We start from the raw sequence: 21,576 nt of genomic DNA, 5'->3' as shown, positions 1-21,576 counted from the left end.
GTGCCATCTACGCTAATTTTTCTTATACAAAGAATCTCACTTGTTCCTATCCATAAGTGATGAAAACACATTCATAAATAAGTTTTTAAAAATAAGTTTTAATAGGAAAATTGCTAGAAAATTACCTAAATTCCCAGGGACTATTCTTTAAGACCTGGGACAGTTGACAACTAGGAAGTAATATGTGAAACTCAACATAGTGAGCAGACCTGGCACAAGGCCAATTCACGTCATTAATAAATATATGGAGAATAGGAACTACAACTCCCAGGCGTCAATGCGCGCCGCGCATGCGTGTGAGCTTCTCGGGGGAAGCGACAGCTCGCTTCACCCAGTCGTCACACTGTGACAAGAATCCAGCACAGGTCTATCAATACTTGAAAAAGTGGCAAGTTTCCATGGACACGCAAGAGACAAGGTCACCTGCTAGCCAGCTACCCAATCATGACAATAATAAAAAAATGACTGACAAGTAACTGTCCAATCAGATATGATCCTGCCCCGAGGGCTCACACCCAATGTTTCTGACAGACGTATGTTTTTTTTTCCTACCTAGCTGCCCTTTCCTCTTTGACTGACATCTGTCCCAACCAATCAGCGCACCACATTGCTCTGCCTTCGTTGACGACAGCAAGTAGGGGGGAGGGTCGGTAGCAACAGTTGCCCGGGTGAGGGACGGAGCGGCCATAGCCACGGTAGTCGTGGCGACAAGAACCCCGGCAACAGGAATCAACAACAACAACCCCCGACAGCTAGGTCCCCGGTTCCCCCGCCGCATTGCACGGTATTTTCGTTATTGGCAGAGTGGGGGCCGGACACTCTGCCCACCGGGCACTCCCCGTGATCCAGCACTGGACTGAAGCCGGAGACGCGCGGTAAGTGCTCGGAGACGGCTCCGGTACAGGGAAACAGGCGCTAGGTGGGTGTCAAGCACACTAGGTTTCACACCGGGGACCGGGTAACACTCGGTCGTTATGACGACGTCAAACGGTTTGGCCACCCCTCCCCTTTCTAAAATGGCGGCGCCTACTGCGAGCGGGAGAGAGGAGCAGGCCGCGCGTCGCCATGGAAACCGGAGGAGAGAGGCGTAACAGTTACCATGGAGACGCTGTTTGAGGTTATGGATTGGTGAACGCCGAAACGACGGGGGCGGAGCCTCGGTCATACCAAGTGTCCGCAGAAGGAAGGGGTGGATGGACGAAACCAACAGAGTGATTTATTAATATTACATATATAATAACAATATCAGCCTGGTCTCCCTGCAGATCCCTAACTGCTTATAAAACTTGTCATTGTCAGGGCTGAGTGTAAATACACTGCATAGGGGGCAGAGAAGGGTTCCTGGAATAAACAAGCATGAGCCATATGGTAAACACATTACAAGTGACCTTACAATGTACAGCTTGCAGTAAACAGGAGCAGGATTATTATTACATTGAGAAGCTGCACAACATGACCCACAGTGATAATGTGCTGCTCCTGCTCTCCCCCACCAATTCACCCCATGTTAAAAGATAAATAAATTGGTGCACTGTGCAAAAGTGTAACCATCTAAGTCTAACCTTCTACCACATTACAACCACCCTTCTTATTACATACATATTTTCTAGTGGTCGGTTCCACCATATTTATGGCTTAAATGAATAATGAGAGTGAAGGGACATCAGGACTGTTTTTATTATAGGTGTCGCTTTTGTTTACATTGGGAAAAGAGCGCATAGAAATGCAATAAAGTGTGAAATGGGTCCTATTTAAAGTATAGGATGATACATGATCTCGGCCAGCCGTGATTTGATGCAAAAATGAATTTTACGCCCCTAAAACTCCACTTGGTCTACCCCTATATCTCATTTTCAATCATCTAAACCTGCAAAATGAAATCTTGTTATTGCGCTGCTCACATCCCTAGGCACATCGGTACGCCTGCTTTGTATTTAGCAAAGAACACCCTCACTCCACACAACAACTCTCAAACCTACGCACTTCTGCAAGAGCCACTGTCTTGCTCTGTTAATCAATGCACTGTGGTGGTAATCTGGGGGCTCATCAGTGCAAATCGAGGTACATGACGTTTTTCGGAGAAGGCGTCCCATACCCGTATTTGTATGGCAAATGATTTTTTGAGCAATAATGAAGCGTTTTATGTAGGGTGTGCCTTGTAACTGAATGCATGCTTTGACATAAGTAATGTGACAGTGACCTGTCCAGTCTCCCACAGGGAAGGGGACTCTCTCACCACCTGATATGGCTACACAGGCCTACGTGACGGAACTGCAGGCGACCCCAGCTGCTGTGGCTCAGGCCACTCCTCAGCAGTACGTGGCTGAGTTGCAAGTGGCTCCGCCAACACCCACTCCTCAGCCGGCTGGTTCCCAGCCCCCAGCCCCGCAGCAATACATTGTGGTGACTGTTTCCGGTAAGTCATGGCACATCTTTTAACACTTGCTCAGCCTTGTGAGTAGTAATAACAAGAAGTTAGCACAAGCTGCAATTTATTTAATTACTCAGGACTCTTTCAGCTATAACAGTCTCCAGAGAGAGCCACGGGAACTGTATCTGGTTTATGTAGGTGCAAAATGAGCGTCTCATATCCAACGTATCTCAACACCCGTTTACCTGAAAATATGACACATTTTATCAATCAATTTAATACATACTTGCCAACTCTTCCTGAATGTCAGGGAGACTCCCTGAAATAGGGGGGATCTCCCTCACTCCCTGAAGAGTCTGGCATTCTCCCTGATGCTGAGCCAGTACAAGACGTTGTTGGCTTCACCATCTGTGGCAGGATGACATGGTTCAGAAATTGTGTCCTATGTCCATGTATTGATGCCTATGGAGGTGGCCATTTTCACGGGGACTAAGATTTGATCAAAGACGGACAGGTAAGACAAGATGACTTCAGTAATGGAGACAGAAATGTAAAAGACACTTCAGTCTCTAGAGATTCATTCGCTGCTTTTCTTTAACGCCAAGTTGCCTATTTGTCTGGAATGTCCGGGAGACTCCCGCATTTCTGGGAGACCTCCCGGGAGAGCAGGCCAACCTCCCGTTTTTCTCCCTGCAATAGAAAAGTGGCGGGGGCATGGCTTAATGACACAAATATTGTGTCATCTTAGCCCCGCCCCCTGCTGTAATTGTAAAAATGTATTACAATCATTTAGGGGGCGGGGCCAAAATGATGCATTTCTTCAAGCCCCGTCCCCACACACCCAACTCCCCGGGGATCTCCCTGAAGCCAACGAGGAGAAGTTGGCAAGTATGATTTAATAGCAGCCAATTAACCTACTAGTATGTTCTTGAAGTGTGAGAGGAAACCAGAGCAAACATGAGGAGAACATACAAACTCCACACAGATAAGGCCATGGTCAGGAATCAAACTCATAACCCCAGTGCTGTGAGACAGAAGTGCTAACCACTGAGCCACCGTGCTGCCTACAAATTAGGCCTCAGTCTCATGAATATTAGTTTGGCTCATCAAAGTGCTACCTCCAGTTACTTTCTAGTTTTTGGGCTTTCCGCACCAGCCTTCAGCCCATTGTTGACAGATCAGCTTCCTACCTTTGTCGAGCCAAAACATTTCCTGAAAGTAGAATAAGACTTTTCCCCCCCTAAGCAGAGTTGGATGAAACAGACAGGAAAGGGATTACGTGTGTCACATGTCCCCAAAGGGAGGACACGTCTGATAAGGGAGCTTTTGTTTGCACACCGACAGAAACTCTGCAGATAGCTTTCCTGCAATGTGATTGGCTCCTGGACGTTCATTTTCTCTTTTTTATAATATATGTTTATTTGGTTTTCAGTTTAAATTGAACGCCACAAGCAATGGTATTTTAGTGTACAAATGCACCTATGTGCATATTTTATGTCAATATGTTCTTTCTGATAACACAGACAAGGTTTAATAATAACTATTTTATGAGGGGCTGAGGAGCTCTTTAGCTAAATAAAGGTCTCAGAATCCTTTGGTGACTTCTGATACATGAAATGGGACTTCTGCCTGAAATATCCCGTTGAAGACTAAAAAAAATAGACACTGGTTATTGCCATTTGACAGATAAATTGAGAATAACTGACCTTATTCTTTGTGTCAGGAGTTCTTTGCAGTACCTGCTGAACGTGACCATTTTAATTAGGCCAAAATAGTGTTTTATTTTTAACGTTTTTATTTCTAGAAATAAGCTCACCCATTTTGTCCTATTGTTTTTCAGTCTGTAATCTGCATGGCCACTTTTAAAGGCTAGACCAGCACTAAAATCCTAACACTGACTCTTTCCACTCCCACAGAAGGGGCATTGAGAGCCAGCGATGGGGAGCTGAGTCCAGGCGGATCCTCTGTCCCTCAGGCTGCGGTGCCAACACAAGTAGTGCAACAAGTGCAAGCAGCACAGCAGGTACAAGGATGTCCCTCTCGTAGAGGATGTACGTCATATATAGGGTCTTCATACACACTGTATTTATTGTATTTAGGTTTTGACATTGTATATCTATTATGGGATTTTTTTACATTTCGTCTTCATTTTGCCTGCTCTGCCTCCCTCCTCTGCCCCCTGTATTACCTGCTCTGCCTCCTCCTCTGCCCCCTGTATTACCTGCTCTGCCTCCCTCCTCTGCCCCCTGTATTACCTGCGCTACCTCCCTCCTCTGCCCCCTGTATTACCTGCTCTGCTTCCCTCCTCTGTCCCCTGTACTACCTGCTCTGCCTCCCTCCTCTGCCCCCTGTACTACCTGCTCTGCCTTCCTCCTCTGTCCCCTGTACTACCTGCTCTGCCTCCCTCCTTTGCCCCATGTACTACCTGCTCTGCCTCCCTCCTCTGCCCCCTGTACTACCTGTTCTGCCTTCCTCCTCTGTCCCCTGTACTACCTATTCTGCCTCCCTTCTCTGCCCCCTGTATTACCTGCTCTGCCTCTGCCCCCTGTACTACCTGCTCTGCCTTCCTCCTCTGTCCCCTGTACTACCTGCTCTGCCTCCCTCATCTGTCCCCTGTACTACCTGTTCTGCCTCCCTCCTCTGCCCCCTGTACTACCTGCTCTGCCTTCCTCCTCTGTCCCCTGTACTACCTGCTCTGCCTTCCTCCACTGCCTCCTGTATTACCTGCTTTGCCTCCCTCCTCTGCCCCCTGTATTACCTGCTCTGCCTCCCTCCTCTGTCCCCTGTATTACCTGCTCTGCCTCCCTCCTCTGTCCCTTGTATTACCTGCTCTGCCTCCCTCCTCTGTCCCCTGTATTACCTGCTCTGCCTCCCTCCTCTGCCCCCTGTATTACCTGCTCTGCCTCCCTCCTCTGCTTCCTGTATTACCTGCTCTGCCTCCCTCCTCTGCCCCTTGTATTACATGCTCTGCCTCCCTCCTCTGCCCCCTGTATTCCCTCCTCTGCCCCCCTGTACTGCCTGTTCTTGCCCCTCCTCTGCTTCCTGTATTACCTGCTCTGCCTCCCTCCTCTGCCCCCCTGTATTACCTGCTCTGCCACCCTCCTCTGTCCCCCTGTACTACCTGCTCTGCCTCCCTCCTCTGCCCCCCTGTATTACCTGCTCTGCCTCCCTCCTCTGCCCCCTGTATTACCTGCTCTGCCTCCCTCCTCTGCCCCCCTGTATTACCTGCTCTGCCTCCCTCCTCTGCCCCCCTGTATTACCTGCTCTGCCTCCCTCCTCTGCCCCCCTGTATTACCTGCTCTGCCACCCTCCTCTGTCCCCCTGTACTACCTGCTTTGCCTCCCTCCTCTGCCCCCCTGTATTACCTGCTCTGCCTCCCTCCTCTGCCCCCCTGTATTACCTGCTCTGCCTCCCTCCTCTGCCCCCTGTATTCCCTCCTCTGCCCCCCTGTATTACCTGCTCTGCCTCCCTCCTCTGCCCCCTGTATTCCCTCCTCTGTCCCCCTGTACTGCCTGTACTTGCCCCTTCTCTTCTTCCTGTATTACCTGCTCTGCCTCCCTCCTCTGCCCCCCTGTACCGCCTGTTCTTACCCCTCCTCTGCCCCTGTATATGGAGCTGTGTTTATCCCTGCACACTGTAACACTGGCTCTGCATTTCCACACACAGAGGCTGCTGGTACAAGCCAGGGTCCAGCCCAAAGTAACTGCAGTGTCCACCCTGCAGCTGGCTGGAGCAGCTGTACCCCAGCAAGTATGTCACACTGCCGCCGCCACCCAGCAGTGACACCGTCATATCATCCTCATCATTTCTATTTCACAGACAGATAGCCGGGCTCAATCTATCATCCTCATATGCAATAATAATAATTATCATAGTAACTGCAATATTGCACATTCTGCAGAGACAGGACATATATCTGTTACTTTACGTTCTTGTTCATATGTGCGATTCCTCCGGCCTACCCAGCTTCATTGCAGTACTTCTCATTCACCGAAATCCCTAAGAAAAGTCCCATTGTCACATCCTCCCATTTATACCCGTCCACGCAACTGAGAGCTTTCCTCTAATATCAGACCCCTCTACCCTCTTCTGTCACAGCGTCTGGTGGTGCAGAGCGCTCCGCAAGGCACAAAGGCAGCACAAGTCTCCCTGGCAGTGCACACGGTGCAGCAGCCAGCACACTCCCCGCCAGAGGTAAGTACTGGGTATATTGGTGGGTGCGAGGGCAGGTATACCCTGTCTTCTTATGTTCTAGGCAGATGTCACTGGATTAGGAATCCTCCTTTGTGTTACAGAGTGACAGCACAGCCCTGAAGACAGGACAAAGCCAGACGCTGCAAGTACACGGTGCTCCCCAAGAGGTGGGCAGACATTATACTTATAAGGATAAAACCTTACCTCTTTTTGCATATGCATATTCCTCCATTAGCCACTAGGGGGAGACAGAGTAGAGGATCACATTACAGGATATAGGGGCTACTAATGAGACAATAAGCTAGGCCAATTGTATTAGGTTTCTAATAGCCATAACAATACATCTACAGGATCCCATGGGATACATTGCAGGATAAGTATTCATTAACATAAGGGGCCTGATTCATATTTGGACGAAAATCCCGTTGCGTGCTGTATCTTGCGTGAAATAGCTCTGCACATGCTCCTTACACCAATGAACGCAATTGCACTCAATTCATGTCCAAACGCAAATAACACTTGCTATGGCCTACGGCTTGTGAGGCGGAATGTGGGAGGGATGTGGCGGAATAACAAAAGCCGTGTACAGTGAGGGCGCGCAGAGGACGCGCCATCGCAGATGCCGCCAATTCAAATCCTGTGTTTCTCATACGTGCGAATGGTTTCAGCTGTATCGCTTGCAGCACCTACAAGGCGGATGCAAGTGCCGACTGATAGCGACGACTGACACAGCCACGACGTGTATGCAAGGAAGATTGACTATATAAACCTTGTACGCAAAGTACACATTAAAAGCATCTCGATTTTTATTTTTATTTTTTTAAATATATATTTTTTTTGTAAATCCATATTTTTTTATTAATGATGATACTGTTAAGACTTGTTCATTTATGTTCTACTGCCAATTTTTGTTTATGTTGTCTGATTTGACCTTTTAGTAAACGGATGCTTGTGCTCATCTTATCTGTCTACATACGGCAAGTAACGTTTACTTATGTTTCCATTTGAATCTGAGTGTATCTTGAGATCCGGTCAAAATACGCACAAGTTCTGTGTTCCTTTTTAAAGCACAAGCGGCGTCCGAACATGAATCAGGCCTAAGGTGTCTATATCTCTCCTGAGATGATTATGTTAATAATAGTAAAGATTCTTCTTTTTTCTTCTTTCTTCTTGTTTCTTCTTGTTTCTTCTTCCTCCATACAATAAATCATTGCTTCTTCTTCTTCTCTGTTTTTGTGCTTGTATATATGTGGTCTTCCTGGCAGGGCGCAACAAACTGGTCACACCCACCTATCCGCATACACTACACTGCCAGGGCCCCGAAACCTTTATATTTTACTTTTAAATGCCACCAGCCCTCTGTGCAGCGTCTCCTGACTCCTCTCTCTCATTCTCTCTCAGCGCTCAGTTGTACAGACAACTCCCCAAGCTCAGAAGTCTTCTCCTGTGCATCAGTTGAATGTCCAGGGGCTGCAGCATGTCCAGGGGACCTCAGAGGTACGAATAGGGGTCCGCCATGGGGGTATGATAGTAGGTAGGTTAGATACATAGTCAGCGGGAAACATCTTATGGGAGACCAATGCCTTAAATGCTTCATATAAAGTGGCTTTGATTTATACAGCATGTACATGTATCAACAGCTAATCAGAGCTTGAATAAGATTAGATTCAGTCTCTAAAACACTTTCGTGATATGGGAAATCAATACATATTCAGAATATATATATATATATATATATATATATATATATATATATATATATATATACACACACATATATATATATATACCTTTTCAAATGTAGATTGGCAGAAAGGGGAGCTGGATTGGTTTATAGGCGGTTCCTTGTGTAAATACTAGGTGGGAGTTTCAGTAACATCTATATATGAGCAGAAAAGTAAGGTGTTCTGGCTGCGATGATTGTGATGGGGTAAACAATAGGTGGGGAGCCTCTATAATATCTTTAGGTGAGCATAAAAGGAAGGTGTTCTGGCTGAGATTATTGTCATGTGGGAAACAATAGGTGGGGAGCCTCAGTAACATCTGCATGTGAGCAGAAAAGGAAGATGTTCTGGCTGAGATTATTGTCATGGGGTAAACAATAGGTGGGAGCCTCAGTAACATCTGCATGTGAGCAGAAAAGGAAGATATTCTGTCTGAGATTATTGTCATGGGGTAAACAATAGGTGGGAGCCTCAGTAACATCTGCATGTGAGCAGAAAAGGAAGATATTCTGGCTGAGATGATTGTCATGGGGTAACCAATAGGTGGGAACCTCAGTAACATCTGCATGTGAGCAGAAAAGGAAGATGTTCTGACTGAGATGATTGTCATGGGGTAAACAATAGGTGGTGAGCCTCAGTAACATCTGCATGTGAGCAGAAAAGGAAGATATTCTGTCTGAGATGATTGTCATGGGATAAACAATAGGTGGTGAGCCTCAGTAACATCTGCATGTGAGCTGTAAAGGAAGGTGTTCTGGCTGAGATGATTGTCATGGGGTAAACAATAGGTGGGGAGCATCAGTAACATCTGCATGTGAGCCGTAAAGGAAGGTGTTCTGGATTAGGTGATTCAAGATTCTCAAGGTTTGACTCAAGATGAGGGAATGGATCCATGGTTCCACGAATGACCAGAAATATATATTGGGGCTCATTTCTGAGGACGGCAAACTTATAGTTAGCTTTGTTTGGGCCACAGACTGTGTAGATATAGATTAAAGAGATGACACAGAAGATGATAATAAATAGGATTTGCTATTGCGAAATATAGGATGTACAGTATGTCTGAATGATAGTTATACAGTGGAATAATTTATCTTGTACGGATTTATACTTGATAAGTGAGAGCTTACTGTGTACTAAGTGTCCCCTCTACGTCTCTCAGTTGAGACTGTACTGACTGAGTGTCCCCTCTGTATGTCTCTGAGGACAGACTGTACTGACAGAGTGTCCTCTCAGTGTGTCTCTGAGGACTGACTGTACTGACCGAGTGTCCCCTTAGTGTGTCTATGAGGAGATACTGTACTGACTGAGTGTCCCCTCAGTGTGTCTATGAGGACAGACTGTACTGACCGAGTGTCCTCTCTGTGTGTCTCTGAGCACAGACTGTACTGACCGAGTGTCCCCTCTGTGTGTCTCTGAGCACAGACTGTGAATTGAATGATTGTGTGGACATATCTGGCTACTCAGTTTTAAAATTTAAAGTCCTATCAGTCTGATACAGCTCAATGTAGGTCCTATCACAATACAATTATGATTGGCCTGACTGGAAAATCCGGTTGTCCAATAACCGGTATCAGCTGAACACATAGTCTTAGACCTCCTGAGGCCTGGTCGTTCTGATTGACCATTAAATTTCGGCCTACAACACATGCAGCCAAATTCACCACAACTTTAGCCATTAACCAGCCTGGTGAAACCACTGGAAGTGCCCATGTGTTGCCAGCTTACAGACAGACTGAGTACTCGCTGACAGATGCCATCTGCCAGCGACGTCACTGAATTTTGGAAACACACCAATATTTCTGTACCTACATTGTGCCTGTCGATTTGTATCATTGTGCCTATGATAGGCAGTGTCATGTAAGTCTCTGTACTAACTGACTCAGTGCCTATCTGTATGTGCCCCAATGTGTAACCGTCTCTCTATCCTCCAGAGTGCATTCAGGCAGTTCCTATGTAGTACAGCTGAGGATCAGACAGAGCAGCAGGAGTTAGAGAGTGTTTCCTACCATCACCTGTTCAGCCCGGCCCAGACCTTCCACTGCATGCAGCCTATGGTGCCAGGGCCGAGTTCCCAGTGGCTGCTCCGCCTCATGCCGCAGCCTCTGCTCTTCTCCAGCCCACTCACAGACCACCCAGAGCAGAGAGTCAAAGTGCAGAGGGTGCCACAAGTGCTGCTGTTTGGTACAGCCGCAACCGCTCTGAAAGTAGGTGCCAGGGAGACGAAGCCATGACCAGGGTCAGGATTTGGTGACTGGGTATCACGGAGGAGGAGTCGAGACTGCCTAAGACTATATAGACCTATATCTCCTTTGTGCCTGACATACGTTTTCCAATCTCAGGTTCAGCAGCTGCAGCAGGTTCAGGTACAACATGTGTATCCGGGACAAGTTCAGTATGTGGAGGGAGGAGACACCAACTATACCGCAAGCACCATGTGAGCCCTGTGTGTTATATTACCATCAAGCCTACCGAAAGTGATTACCTTAAGCCTCGCGTCTACTTTTCTCTCTGTCCCTGCAGCCGCTCTGGGTCCTTCCCCTATACAGAGACCCCCCTTTACAGCCAAGCCACGGGCTCAACGTACTACGAGTCTCAGAGTGCCACGGGGCAGGTCAGCTCCCCCTCGTCATCCCCGGCTCTGGCCAGCAGCCCCTCCGTTCCCATGTACGTATCAGGAGGGCAGATCCTCACCAACACCACCCCACCGGGGGCTTCCGGCGGAGCTGGAGCTAGCGGAGGCTCTGGATCGGGGACCTACGTTATCCAGAGTGGGTTCATCATGGGTAACTCGACTCAGTCCTACTCTCATACCACACGTGCCTCCCCTGCCACGGTAAGTGGTAATTAACCATTCTTTCACTCTAGTTCTCCCTCTCCCCTGACGTTATCCGCCCAGACCCTGGGACTCATCACATCTTCCTACCAGTGTCTTTCCTTCACCCCATGCGACTGTCTTCCTTTCTCCGCCAGGTGCAGTGGCTTCTGGACAATTACGAGACAGCAGAAGGGGTGAGTCTCCCCCGGAGCACCCTCTACTGCCACTACCTGCTGCACTGCCAGGAGCAGAAGCTTGAGCCAGTGAATGCTGCCTCCTTTGGGAAGCTCATCCGCTCGGTGTTCATGGGATTGCGCACCCGTCGGTTAGGAACCAGGTACAGACTCGTAACCACAGCCTGTCTGCATGTTAGGTAGTCACTATGTTACATGGGAATGGGAGGACTGTATTGAATACGCATAAATGTGCCCAGTTATCTGCTTCGTGCATAGCAAGGAGTCATGCCCCTTCCAGGTTTTGGACGGTCCTGCACTGTGATGTGTATAGAGATGGACGGTCCTGCACTGTGATGTGTATAGAGATGGACGGTCCTGCAGTGTGATGTGTATAGAGATGGACGGTCCTGCACTGTGATGTGTATAGAGATGGACGGTCCTGCACTGTGATGTGTATAGAGATGGACGGTCCTGCACTGTGATGTGTATAGAGATGGACGGTCCTGCACTGTGATGTGTATAGAGATGGACGGTCCTGCACTGTGATGTGTATAGTGATGGACGGTCCTGCAGTGTGATGTGTATAGAGATGGACGGTCCTGCAGTGTGATGTGTATAGAGATGGACGGTCCTGCAGTATGATGTGTATAGAGATGGACGGTCCTGCAGTATGATGTGTATAGAGATGGACGGTCCTGCAGTGTGATGTGTATAGAGATGGACGGTCCTGCACTGTGATGTGTATAGAGATGGACGGTCCTGCACTGTGATGTGTATAGAGATGGACGGTCCTGCACTGTGATGTGTATAGAGATGGACGGTCCTGCACTGTGATGTGTATAGAGATGGACGGTCCTGCACTGTGATGTGTATAGAGATGGACGGTCCTGCACTGTGATGTGTATAGTGATGGACGGTCCTGCAGTGTGATGTGTATAGAGATGGACGGTCCTGCAGTATGATGTGTATAGAGATGGACGGTCCTGCAGTATGATGTGTATAGAGATGGACGGTCCTGCAGTGTGATGTGTATAGAGATGGACGGTCCTGCAGTGTGATGTGTATAGAGATGGATGGTCCTGCAGTGTGATGTGTATAGAGATGGACGGTCCTGCAGTATGATGTGTATAGAGATGGACGGTCCTGCAGTATGATGTGTATAGAGATGGACGGTCCTGCACTGTGATGTGTATAGAGATGGACGGTCCTGCACTGTGATGTGTATAGAGATGGACGGTCCTGCACTGTGATGTGTATAGAGATGGACGGTCCTGCACTGTGATGTGTATAGAGATGGACGGTCCTGCAGTATGATGTGTATAGAGATGGACGGTCCTGCACTGTGATGTGTATAGAGATGGACGGTCCTGCAGTATGATGTGTATAGAGATGGACGGTCCTGTACTGTGATGTGTATAGAGATGGACAGTCCTGTACTGTGATGTGTATAGAGATGGACGGTCCTGCACTGTGATGTGTATAGAGATGGACGGTCCTGCACTGTGATGTGTATAGAGATGGGCGGTCCTGCACTGTGATGTGTATAGAGATGGACGGTCCTGTACTGTGATGTGTATAGAGATGGACGGTCCTGCACTGTGATGTGTATAGAGATGGACGGTCCTGCACTGTGATGTGTATAGAGATGGACGGTCCTGCAGTATGATGTGTATAGAGATGGACGGTCCTGTACTGTGATGTGTATAGAGATGGACAGTCCTGTACTGTGATGTGTATAGAGATGGACGGTCCTGCACTGTGATGTGTATAGAGATGGACGGTCCTGCACTGTGATGTGTATAGAGATGGACGGTCCTGTACTGTGATGTGTATAGAGATGGATGGTCCTGCAGTATGATGTGTATAGAGATGGACGGTCCTGCAGTATGATGTGTATAGAGATGGACGGTCCTGCAGTATGATGTGTATAGAGATGGACGGTCCTGCAGTGTGATGTGTATAGAGATGGACGGTCCTGCACTGTGATGTGTATAGAGATGGACGGTCCTGTACTGTGATGTGTATAGAGATGGACGGTCCTGCAGTGTGATGTGTATAGAGATGGACGGTCCTGCACTGTGATGTGTATAGAGATGGACGGTCCTGCACTGTGATGTGTATAGAGATGGACGGTCCTGCAGTGTGATGTGTATAGAGATGGACGGTCCTGCACTGTGATGTGTATAGAGATGGACGGTCCTGCAGTATGATGTGTATAGAGATGGACGGTCTGCAGTATGATGTGTATAGAGATGGACGGTCCTGCAGTATGATGTGTATAGAGATGGATGGTCTTGCACTGTGATGTGTATAGAGATGGACGGTCCTGCACTGTGATGTGTATAGAGATGGACGGTCCTGCAGTATGATGTGTATAGAGATGGACGGTCCTGCACTGTGATGTGTATAGAGATGGACGGTGCTGCAGTATGATGTGTATAGAGATGGACGGTCCTGCAGTGTGATGTGTATAGAGATGGACGGTCCTGCACTGTGATGTGTATAGAGATGGACGGTCCTGCACTGTGATGTGTATAGAGATGGACGGTCCTGCAGTATGATGTGTATAGAGATGGACGGTCCTGCACTGTGATGTATATAGAGATGGACGGTCCTGTACTGTGATGTGTATAGAGATGGACGGTCCTGCAGTATGATGTGTATAGAGATGGACGGTCCTGCAGTATGATGTGTATAGAGATGGATGGTCCTGTACTGTGATGTGTATAGAGATGGACGGTCCTGCAGTGTGATGTGTATAGAGATGGACGGTCCTGCAGTATGATGTGTATAGAGATGGACGGTCCTGTACTGTGATGTGTATAGAGATGGACGGTCCTGCAGTGTGATGTGTATAGAGATGGACGGTCCTGCACTGTGATGTGTATAGAGATGGACGGTCCTGCACTGTGATGTGTATAGAGATGGACGGTCCTGCAGTGTGATGTGTATAGAGATGGATGGTCCTGCAGTGTGATGTGTATAGAGATGGACGGTCCTGCAGTATGATGTGTATAGAGATGGACGGTCCTGCAGTATGATGTGTATAGAGATGGACGGTCCTGCAGTGTGATGTGTATAGAGATGGACGGTCCTGCACTGTGATGTGTATAGAGATGGACGGTCCTGTACTGTGATGTATATAGAGATGGACGGTCCTGTACTGTGATGTGTATAGAGATGGACGGTCCTGCAGTATGATGTGTATAGAGATGGACGGTCCTGCAGTATGATGTGTATAGAGATGGATGGTCCTGCAGTGTGATGTGTATAGAGATGGACGGTCCTGTACTGTGATGTGTATAGAGATGGACGGTCCTGCAGTGTAATGTGTATAGAGATGGACGGTCCTGCAGTGTGATGTGTATAGAGATGGACGGTCCTGCAGTGTGATGTGTATAGAGATGGACGGTCCTGTACTGTGATGTGTATAGAGATGGACGGTCCTGCAGTGTAATGTGTATAGAGATGGACGGTCCTGCAGTGTGATGTGTATAGAGATGGACGGTCCTGCAGTATGATGTGTATAGAGATGGACGGTCCTGCAGTGTGATGTGTATAGAGATGGACGGTCCTGCACTGTGATGTGTATAGAGATGGACGGTCCTGCACTGTGATGTGTATAGAGATGGACGGTCCTGCACTGTGATGTGTATAGAGATGGACGCTCCTGTACTGTGATGTGTATAGAGATGGACGGTCCTGCACTGTGATGTGTATAGAGATGGACGGTCCTGCACTGTGATGTGTATAGAGATGGACGGTCCTGCAGTATGATGTGTATAGAGATGGACGGTCCTGCAGTATGATGTATATAGAGATGGACGGTCCTGCAGTATGATGTGTATAGAGATGGACGGTCCTGCACTGTGATGTGTATAGAGATGGACGCTCCTGTACTGCGATGTGTATAGAGATGGACGGTCCTGCACTGTGATGTGTATAGAGATGGACGGTCCTGCACTGTGATGTGTATAGAGATGGACGGTCCTGCACTGTCATGTGTATAGAGATGGACGGTCCTGCAGTGTGATGTGTATAGAGATTGATGGTCCTGCAGTGTGATGTGTATAGAGATGGATGGTCCTGCAGTATGATGTGTATAGAGATGGACGGTCCTGCAGTGTGATGTGTATAGAGATGGATGGTCCTGCAGTATTATGTGTATAGAGATGGACGGTCCTGCACTGTGATGTGTATAGAGATGGACGGTCCTGCAGTGTGATGTGTATAGAGATGGACGGTCCTGCAGTATGATGTGTATAGAGATGGACGGTCCTGCAGTATGATGTATATAGAGATGGACGGTCCTGTACTGTGATGTGTATAGAGATGGACGGTCCTGCAGTATGATGTGTATAGAGATGGACGGTCCTGCACTGTGATGTGTATAGAGATGGACGGTCCTGCAGTATGATGTGTATAGAGATGGACGGTCCTGCAGTGTGATGTGTATAGAGATGGACGGTCCTGCAGTATGATGTGTATAGAGATGGACGGTCCTGCAGTATGATGTGTATAGAGATGGACGGTCCTGCAGTATGATGTGTATAGAGATGGACGGTCCTGCAGTATGATGTGTATAGAGATGGACGGTCCTGCACTGTGATGTGTATAGAGATGGACGGTCCTGCACTGTGATGTGTATAGAGATGGACGGTCCTGTACTGTGATGTGTATAGAGATGGATGGTCCTGCAGTATGATGTGTATAGAGATGGACGGTCCTGCACTGTGATGTGTATAGAGATGGACGGTCCTGTACTGTGATGTGTATAGAGATGGACGGTCCTGCACTGTGATGTGTATAGAGATGGATGGTCCTGCAGTATGATGTGTATAGAGATGGACGGTCCTGCACTGTGATGTGTATAGAGATGGATGGTCCTGCAGTGTGATGTGTATAGAGATGGATGGTCCTGTACTGTGATGTGTATAGAGATGGACGGTCCTGCAGTATGATGTGTATAGAGATGGACGGTCCTGCAGTATGATGTGTATAGAGATGGACGGTCCTGCAGTATGATGTGTATAGAGATGGATGGTCCTGCACTGTGATGTGTATAGAGATGGACGGTCCTGCAGTATGATGTGTATAGAGATGGATGGTCCTGCACTGTGATGTGTATAGAGATGGACGGTCCTGCAGTATGATGTGTATAGAGATGGACGGTCCTGTACTGTGATGTGTATAGAGATGGACGGTCCTGCACTGTGATGTGTATAGAGATGGACGGTCCTGCAGTATGATGTGTATAGAGATGGACGGTCCTGCAGTATGATGTGTATAGAGATGGACGGTCCTGTACTGTGATGTGTATAGAGATGGACGGTCCTGCACTGTGATGTGTATAGAGATGGACGGTCCTGCACTGTGATGTGTATAGAGATGGACGGTCCTGCAGTATGATGTGTATAGAGATGGACGGTCCTGCACTGTGATGTGTATAGAGATGGACGGTCCTGCACTGTGATGTGTATAGAGATGGACGGTCCTGCACTGTGATGTGTATAGAGATGGACGGTCCTGTACTGTGATGTGTATAGAGATGGACGGTCCTGCACTGTGATGTGTATAGAGATGGGCGGTCCTGCAGTATGATGTGTATAGAGATGGACGGTCCTGCAGTATGATGTGTATAGAGATGGACGGTCCTGTACTGTGATGTGTATAGAGATGGACGGTCCTGCAGTATGATGTGTATCGAGATGGACGGTCCTGCAGTATGATGTGTATAGAGATGGACGGTCCTGCACTGTGATGTGTATAGAGATGGACGGTCCTGCAGTGTGATGTGTATAGAGATGGACGGTCCTGCACTGTGATGTGTATAGAGATGGACGGTCCTGCAGTATGATGTGTATAGAGATGGACGGTCCTGCAGTATGATGTGTATAGAGATGGACGGTCCTGCAGTATGATGTGTATAGAGATGGACGGTCCTGCACTGTGATGTGTATAGAGATGGACGGTCCTGCAGTGTGATGTGTATAGAGATGGACGGTCCTGCACTGTGATGTGTATAGAGATGGACGGTCCTGCAGTATGATGTGTATAGAGATGGACGGTCCTGCACTGTGATGTGTATAGAGATGGACGGTCCTGCAGTATGATGTGTATAGAGATGGACGGTCCTGCAGTGTGATGTGTATAGAGATGGACGGTCCTGCAGTGTGATGTGTATAGAGATGGACGGTCCTGCACTGTGATGTGTATAGAGATGGATGGTCCTGCACTGTGATGTGTATAGAGATGGACGGTCCTGCAGTATGATGTGTATAGAGATGGACGGTCCTGCACTGTGATGTGTATAGAGATGGACGGTCCTGCAGTATGATGTGTATAGAGATGGACGGTCCTGCAGTATGATGTGTATAGAGATGGACGGTCCTGCAGTATGATGTGTATAGAGATGGACGGTCCTGCAGTATGATGTGTATAGAGATGGACGGTCCTGTACTGTGATGTGTATAGAGATGGACGGTCCTGTACTGTGATGTGTATAGAGATGGATGGTCCTGCACTGTGATGTGTATAGAGATGGACGGTCCTGCACTGTGATGTGTATAGAGATGGACGGTCCTGCAGTGTGATGTGTATAGAGATGGACGGTCCTGTACTGTGATGTGTATAGAGATGGACGGTCCTGCAGTGTGATGTGTATAGAGATGGACGGTCCTGTACTGTGATGTGTATAGAGATGGACGGTCCTGTACTGTGATGTGTATAGAGATGGACGTTCCTGCACTGTGATGTGTATAGAGATGGACGGTCCTGCAGTGTGATGTGTATAGAGATGGACGGTCCTGCACTGTGATGTGTATAGAGATGGACGGTCCTGCAGTGTGATGTGTATAGAGATGGACGGTCCTGCAGTATGATGTGTATAGAGATGGATGGTCCTGCAGTATGATGTGTATAGAGATGGACGGTCCTGCACTGTGATGTGTATAGAGATGGACGGTCCTGTACTGTGATGTGTATAGAGATGGACGGTCCTGCACTGTGATGTGTATAGAGATGGACGGTCCTGCAGTGTGATGTGTATAGAGATGGACGGTCCTGCACTGTGATGTGTATAGAGATGGACGGTCCTGTACTGTGATGTGTATAGAGATGGACGGTCCTGCAGTATGATGTGTATAGAGATGGACGGTCCTGCAGTGTGATGTGTATAGAGATGGACGGTCCTGTACTGTGATGTGTATAGAGATGGACGGTCCTGTACTGTGATGTGTATAGAGATGGACGGTCCTGCAGTAGGATGTGTATAGAGATGGACGGTCCTGTACTGTGATGTGTATAGAGATGGACGGTCCTGCACTGTGATGTGTATAGAGATGGACGGTCCTGTACTGTGATGTGTATAGAGATGGACGGTCCTGCACTGTGATGTGTATAGAGATGGACGGTCCTGCAGTTTGATGTGTATAGAGATGGACGGTCCTGCACTGTGATGTGTATAGAGATGGACGGTCCTGTACTATGATGTGTATAGAGATGGACGGTCCTGCAGTATGATGTGTATAGAGATGGACGGTCCTGCACTGTGATGTGTATAGAGATGGACGGTCCTGCACTGTGATGTGTATAGAGATGGACGGTCCTGCACTGTGATGTGTATAGAGATGGACGGTCCTGCACTGTGATGTGTATAGAGATGGACGGTCCTGCAGTGTGATGTGTATAGAGATGGACGGTCCTGCAGTATGATGTGTATAGAGATGGACGGTCCTGCACTGTGATGTGTATAGAGATGGACGGTCCTGCAGTGTGATGTGTATAGAGATGGACGGTCCTGTACTGTGATGTGTATAGAGATGGACGGTCCTGTACTGTGATGTGTATAGAGATGGACGTTCCTGCACTGTGATGTGTATAGAGATGGACGGTCCTGCAGTGTGATGTGTATAGAGATGGACGGTCCTGCACTGTGATGTGTATAGAGATGGACGGTCCTGTACTGTGATGTGTATAGAGATGGATGGTCCTGCACTGTGATGTGTATAGAGATGGACGGTCCTGCACTGTGATGTGTATAGAGATGGACGGTCCTGCAGTGTGATGTGTATAGAGATGGACGGTCCTGTACTGTGATGTGTATAGAGATGGACGGTCCTGCACTGTGATGTGTATAGAGATGGACGGTCCTGCACTGTGATGTGTATAGAGATGGACGGTCCTGCAGTGTGATGTGTATAGAGATGGACGGTCCTGTACTGTGATGTGTATAGAGATGGACGGTCCTGCAGTATGATGTGTATAGAGATGGACGGTCCTGCACTGTGATGTGTATAGAGATGGACGGTCCTGCAGTGTGATGTGTATAGAGATGGACGGTCCTGTACTGTGATGTGTATAGAGATGGACGGTCCTGTACTGTGATGTGTATAGAGATGGATGGTCCTGCACTGTGATGTGTATAGAGATGGACGGTCCTGCACTGTGATGTGTATAGAGATGGACGGTCCTGCAGTGTGATGTGTATAGAGATGGACGGTCCTGTACTGTGATGTGTATAGAGATGGACGGTCCTGCAGTGTGATGTGTATAGAGATGGACGGTCCTGTACTGTGATGTGTATAGAGATGGACGGTCCTGTACTGTGATGTGTATAGAGATGGACGTTCCTGCACTGTGATGTGTATAGAGATGGACGGTCCTGCAGTGTGATGTGTATAGAGATGGACGGTCCTGCAGTATGATGTGTATAGAGATGGACGGTCCTGCAGTATGATGTGTATAGAGATGGACGGTCCTGTACTGTGATGTGTATAGAGATGGACGGTCCTGTACTGTGATGTGTATAGAGATGGATGGTCCTGCACTGTGATGTGTATAGAGATGGACGGTCCTGCACTGTGATGTGTATAGAGATGGACGGTCCTGCAGTGTGATGTGTATAGAGATGGACGGTCCTGTACTGTGATGTGTATAGAGATGGACGGTCCTGCAGTGTGATGTGTATAGAGATGGACGGTCCTGTACTGTGATGTGTATAGAGATGGACGGTCCTGTACTGTGATGTGTATAGAGATGGACGTTCCTGCACTGTGATGTGTATAGAGATGGACGGTCCTGCAGTGTGATGTGTATAGAGATGGACGGTCCTGCACTGTGATGTGTATAGAGATGGACGGTCCTGTACTGTGATGTGTATAGAGATGGACGGTCCTGCAGTGTGATGTGTATAGAGATGGACGGTCCTGCAGTATGATGTGTATAGAGATGGACGGTCCTGCACTGTGATGTGTATAGAGATGGACGGTCCTGCAGTATGATGTGTATAGAGATGGACGGTCCTGTACTGTGATGTGTATAGAGATGGACGGTCCTGCAGTATGATGTGTATAGAGATGGACGGTCCTGTACTGTGATGTGTATAGAGATGGACGGTCCTGCAGTATGATGTGTATAGAGATGGACGGTCCTGCACTGTGATGTGTATAGAGATGGACGGTCCTGCACTGTGATGTGTATAGAGATGGACGGTCCTGCAGTGTGATGTGTATAGAGATGGACGGTCCTGCACTGTGATGTGTATAGAGATGGACGGTCCTGTACTGTGATGTGTATAGAGATGGACGGTCCTGCACTGTGATGTGTATAGAGATGGACGGTCCTGCAGTGTGATGTGTATAGAGATGGACGGTCCTGTACTGTGATGTGTATAGAGATGGACGGTCCTGTACTGTGATGTGTATAGAGATGGACGGTCCTGCAGTATGATGTGTATAGAGATGGACGGTCCTGCACTGTGATGTGTATAGAGATGGACGGTCCTGCACTGTGATGTGTATAGAGATGGACGGTCCTGCAGTATGATGTGTATAGAGATGGACGGTCCTGCAGTATGATGTGTATAGAGATGGACGGTCCTGCACTGTGATGTGTATAGAGATGGACGGTCCTGCAGTGTGATGTGTATAGAGATGGACGGTCCTGCACTGTGATGTGTATAGAGATGGACGGTCCTGCACTGTGATGTGTATAGAGATGGACGGTCCTGTACTGTGATGTGTATAGAGATGGACGGTCCTGTACTGTGATGTGTATAGAGATGGACGGTCCTGCACTGTGATGTGTATAGAGATGGACGGTCCTGTACTGTGATGTGTATAGAGATGGACGGTCCTGCAGTATGATGTGTATAGAGATGGACGGTCCTGCACTGTGATGTGTATAGAGATGGACGGTCCTGCACTGTGATGTGTATAGAGATGGACGGTCCTGCACTGTGATGTGTATAGAGATGGACGGTCCTGTACTGTGATGTGTATAGAGATGGACGGT

General features: G+C 48.1%; 1 protein-coding gene across 7 annotated transcripts in view; it reads left to right on the top strand.

Moving 5' to 3' along the window:
• Positions 1–566: 566 nt before the first annotated feature.
• The window catches only part of RFX1 (regulatory factor X1), a 36,824-nt gene continuing 15,814 nt past the window's right edge, over positions 567–21,576 (top strand). Inside the window, exons 1-11 of one of the 7 annotated variants that reach the window (XM_075206582.1) lie at positions 567–875; positions 2,209–2,416; positions 4,288–4,394; positions 6,038–6,121; positions 6,470–6,565; positions 6,667–6,732; positions 7,967–8,062; positions 10,224–10,496; positions 10,632–10,726; positions 10,813–11,125; positions 11,263–11,444. In XM_075206582.1, the coding sequence (XP_075062683.1) occupies positions 2,245–2,416; positions 4,288–4,394; positions 6,038–6,121; positions 6,470–6,565; positions 6,667–6,732; positions 7,967–8,062; positions 10,224–10,496; positions 10,632–10,726; positions 10,813–11,125; positions 11,263–11,444 (1,484 nt within the window). In that variant the 5' untranslated portion in view covers positions 567–875; positions 2,209–2,244. Of the gene's footprint in view, positions 876–897; positions 1,369–2,208; positions 2,417–4,287; positions 4,395–6,037; positions 6,122–6,469; positions 6,566–6,666; positions 6,733–7,966; positions 8,063–10,223; positions 10,497–10,631; positions 10,727–10,812; positions 11,126–11,262; positions 11,445–21,576 lie in introns of those variants that run through there. The other 6 variants (XM_075206581.1, XM_075206583.1, XM_075206584.1 and 3 more) reach the window with 6 other exon arrangements.

Source organism: Mixophyes fleayi, chromosome 4 (genome assembly GCF_038048845.1).
Source record: "Mixophyes fleayi isolate aMixFle1 chromosome 4, aMixFle1.hap1, whole genome shotgun sequence".
In the NCBI taxonomy this organism is placed as follows: Eukaryota; Metazoa; Chordata; class Amphibia; order Anura; family Limnodynastidae; genus Mixophyes; species Mixophyes fleayi.
Note: the sequence above shows the minus strand (reverse complement) of the source record. Positions and strands in the feature narration are given on the sequence as shown.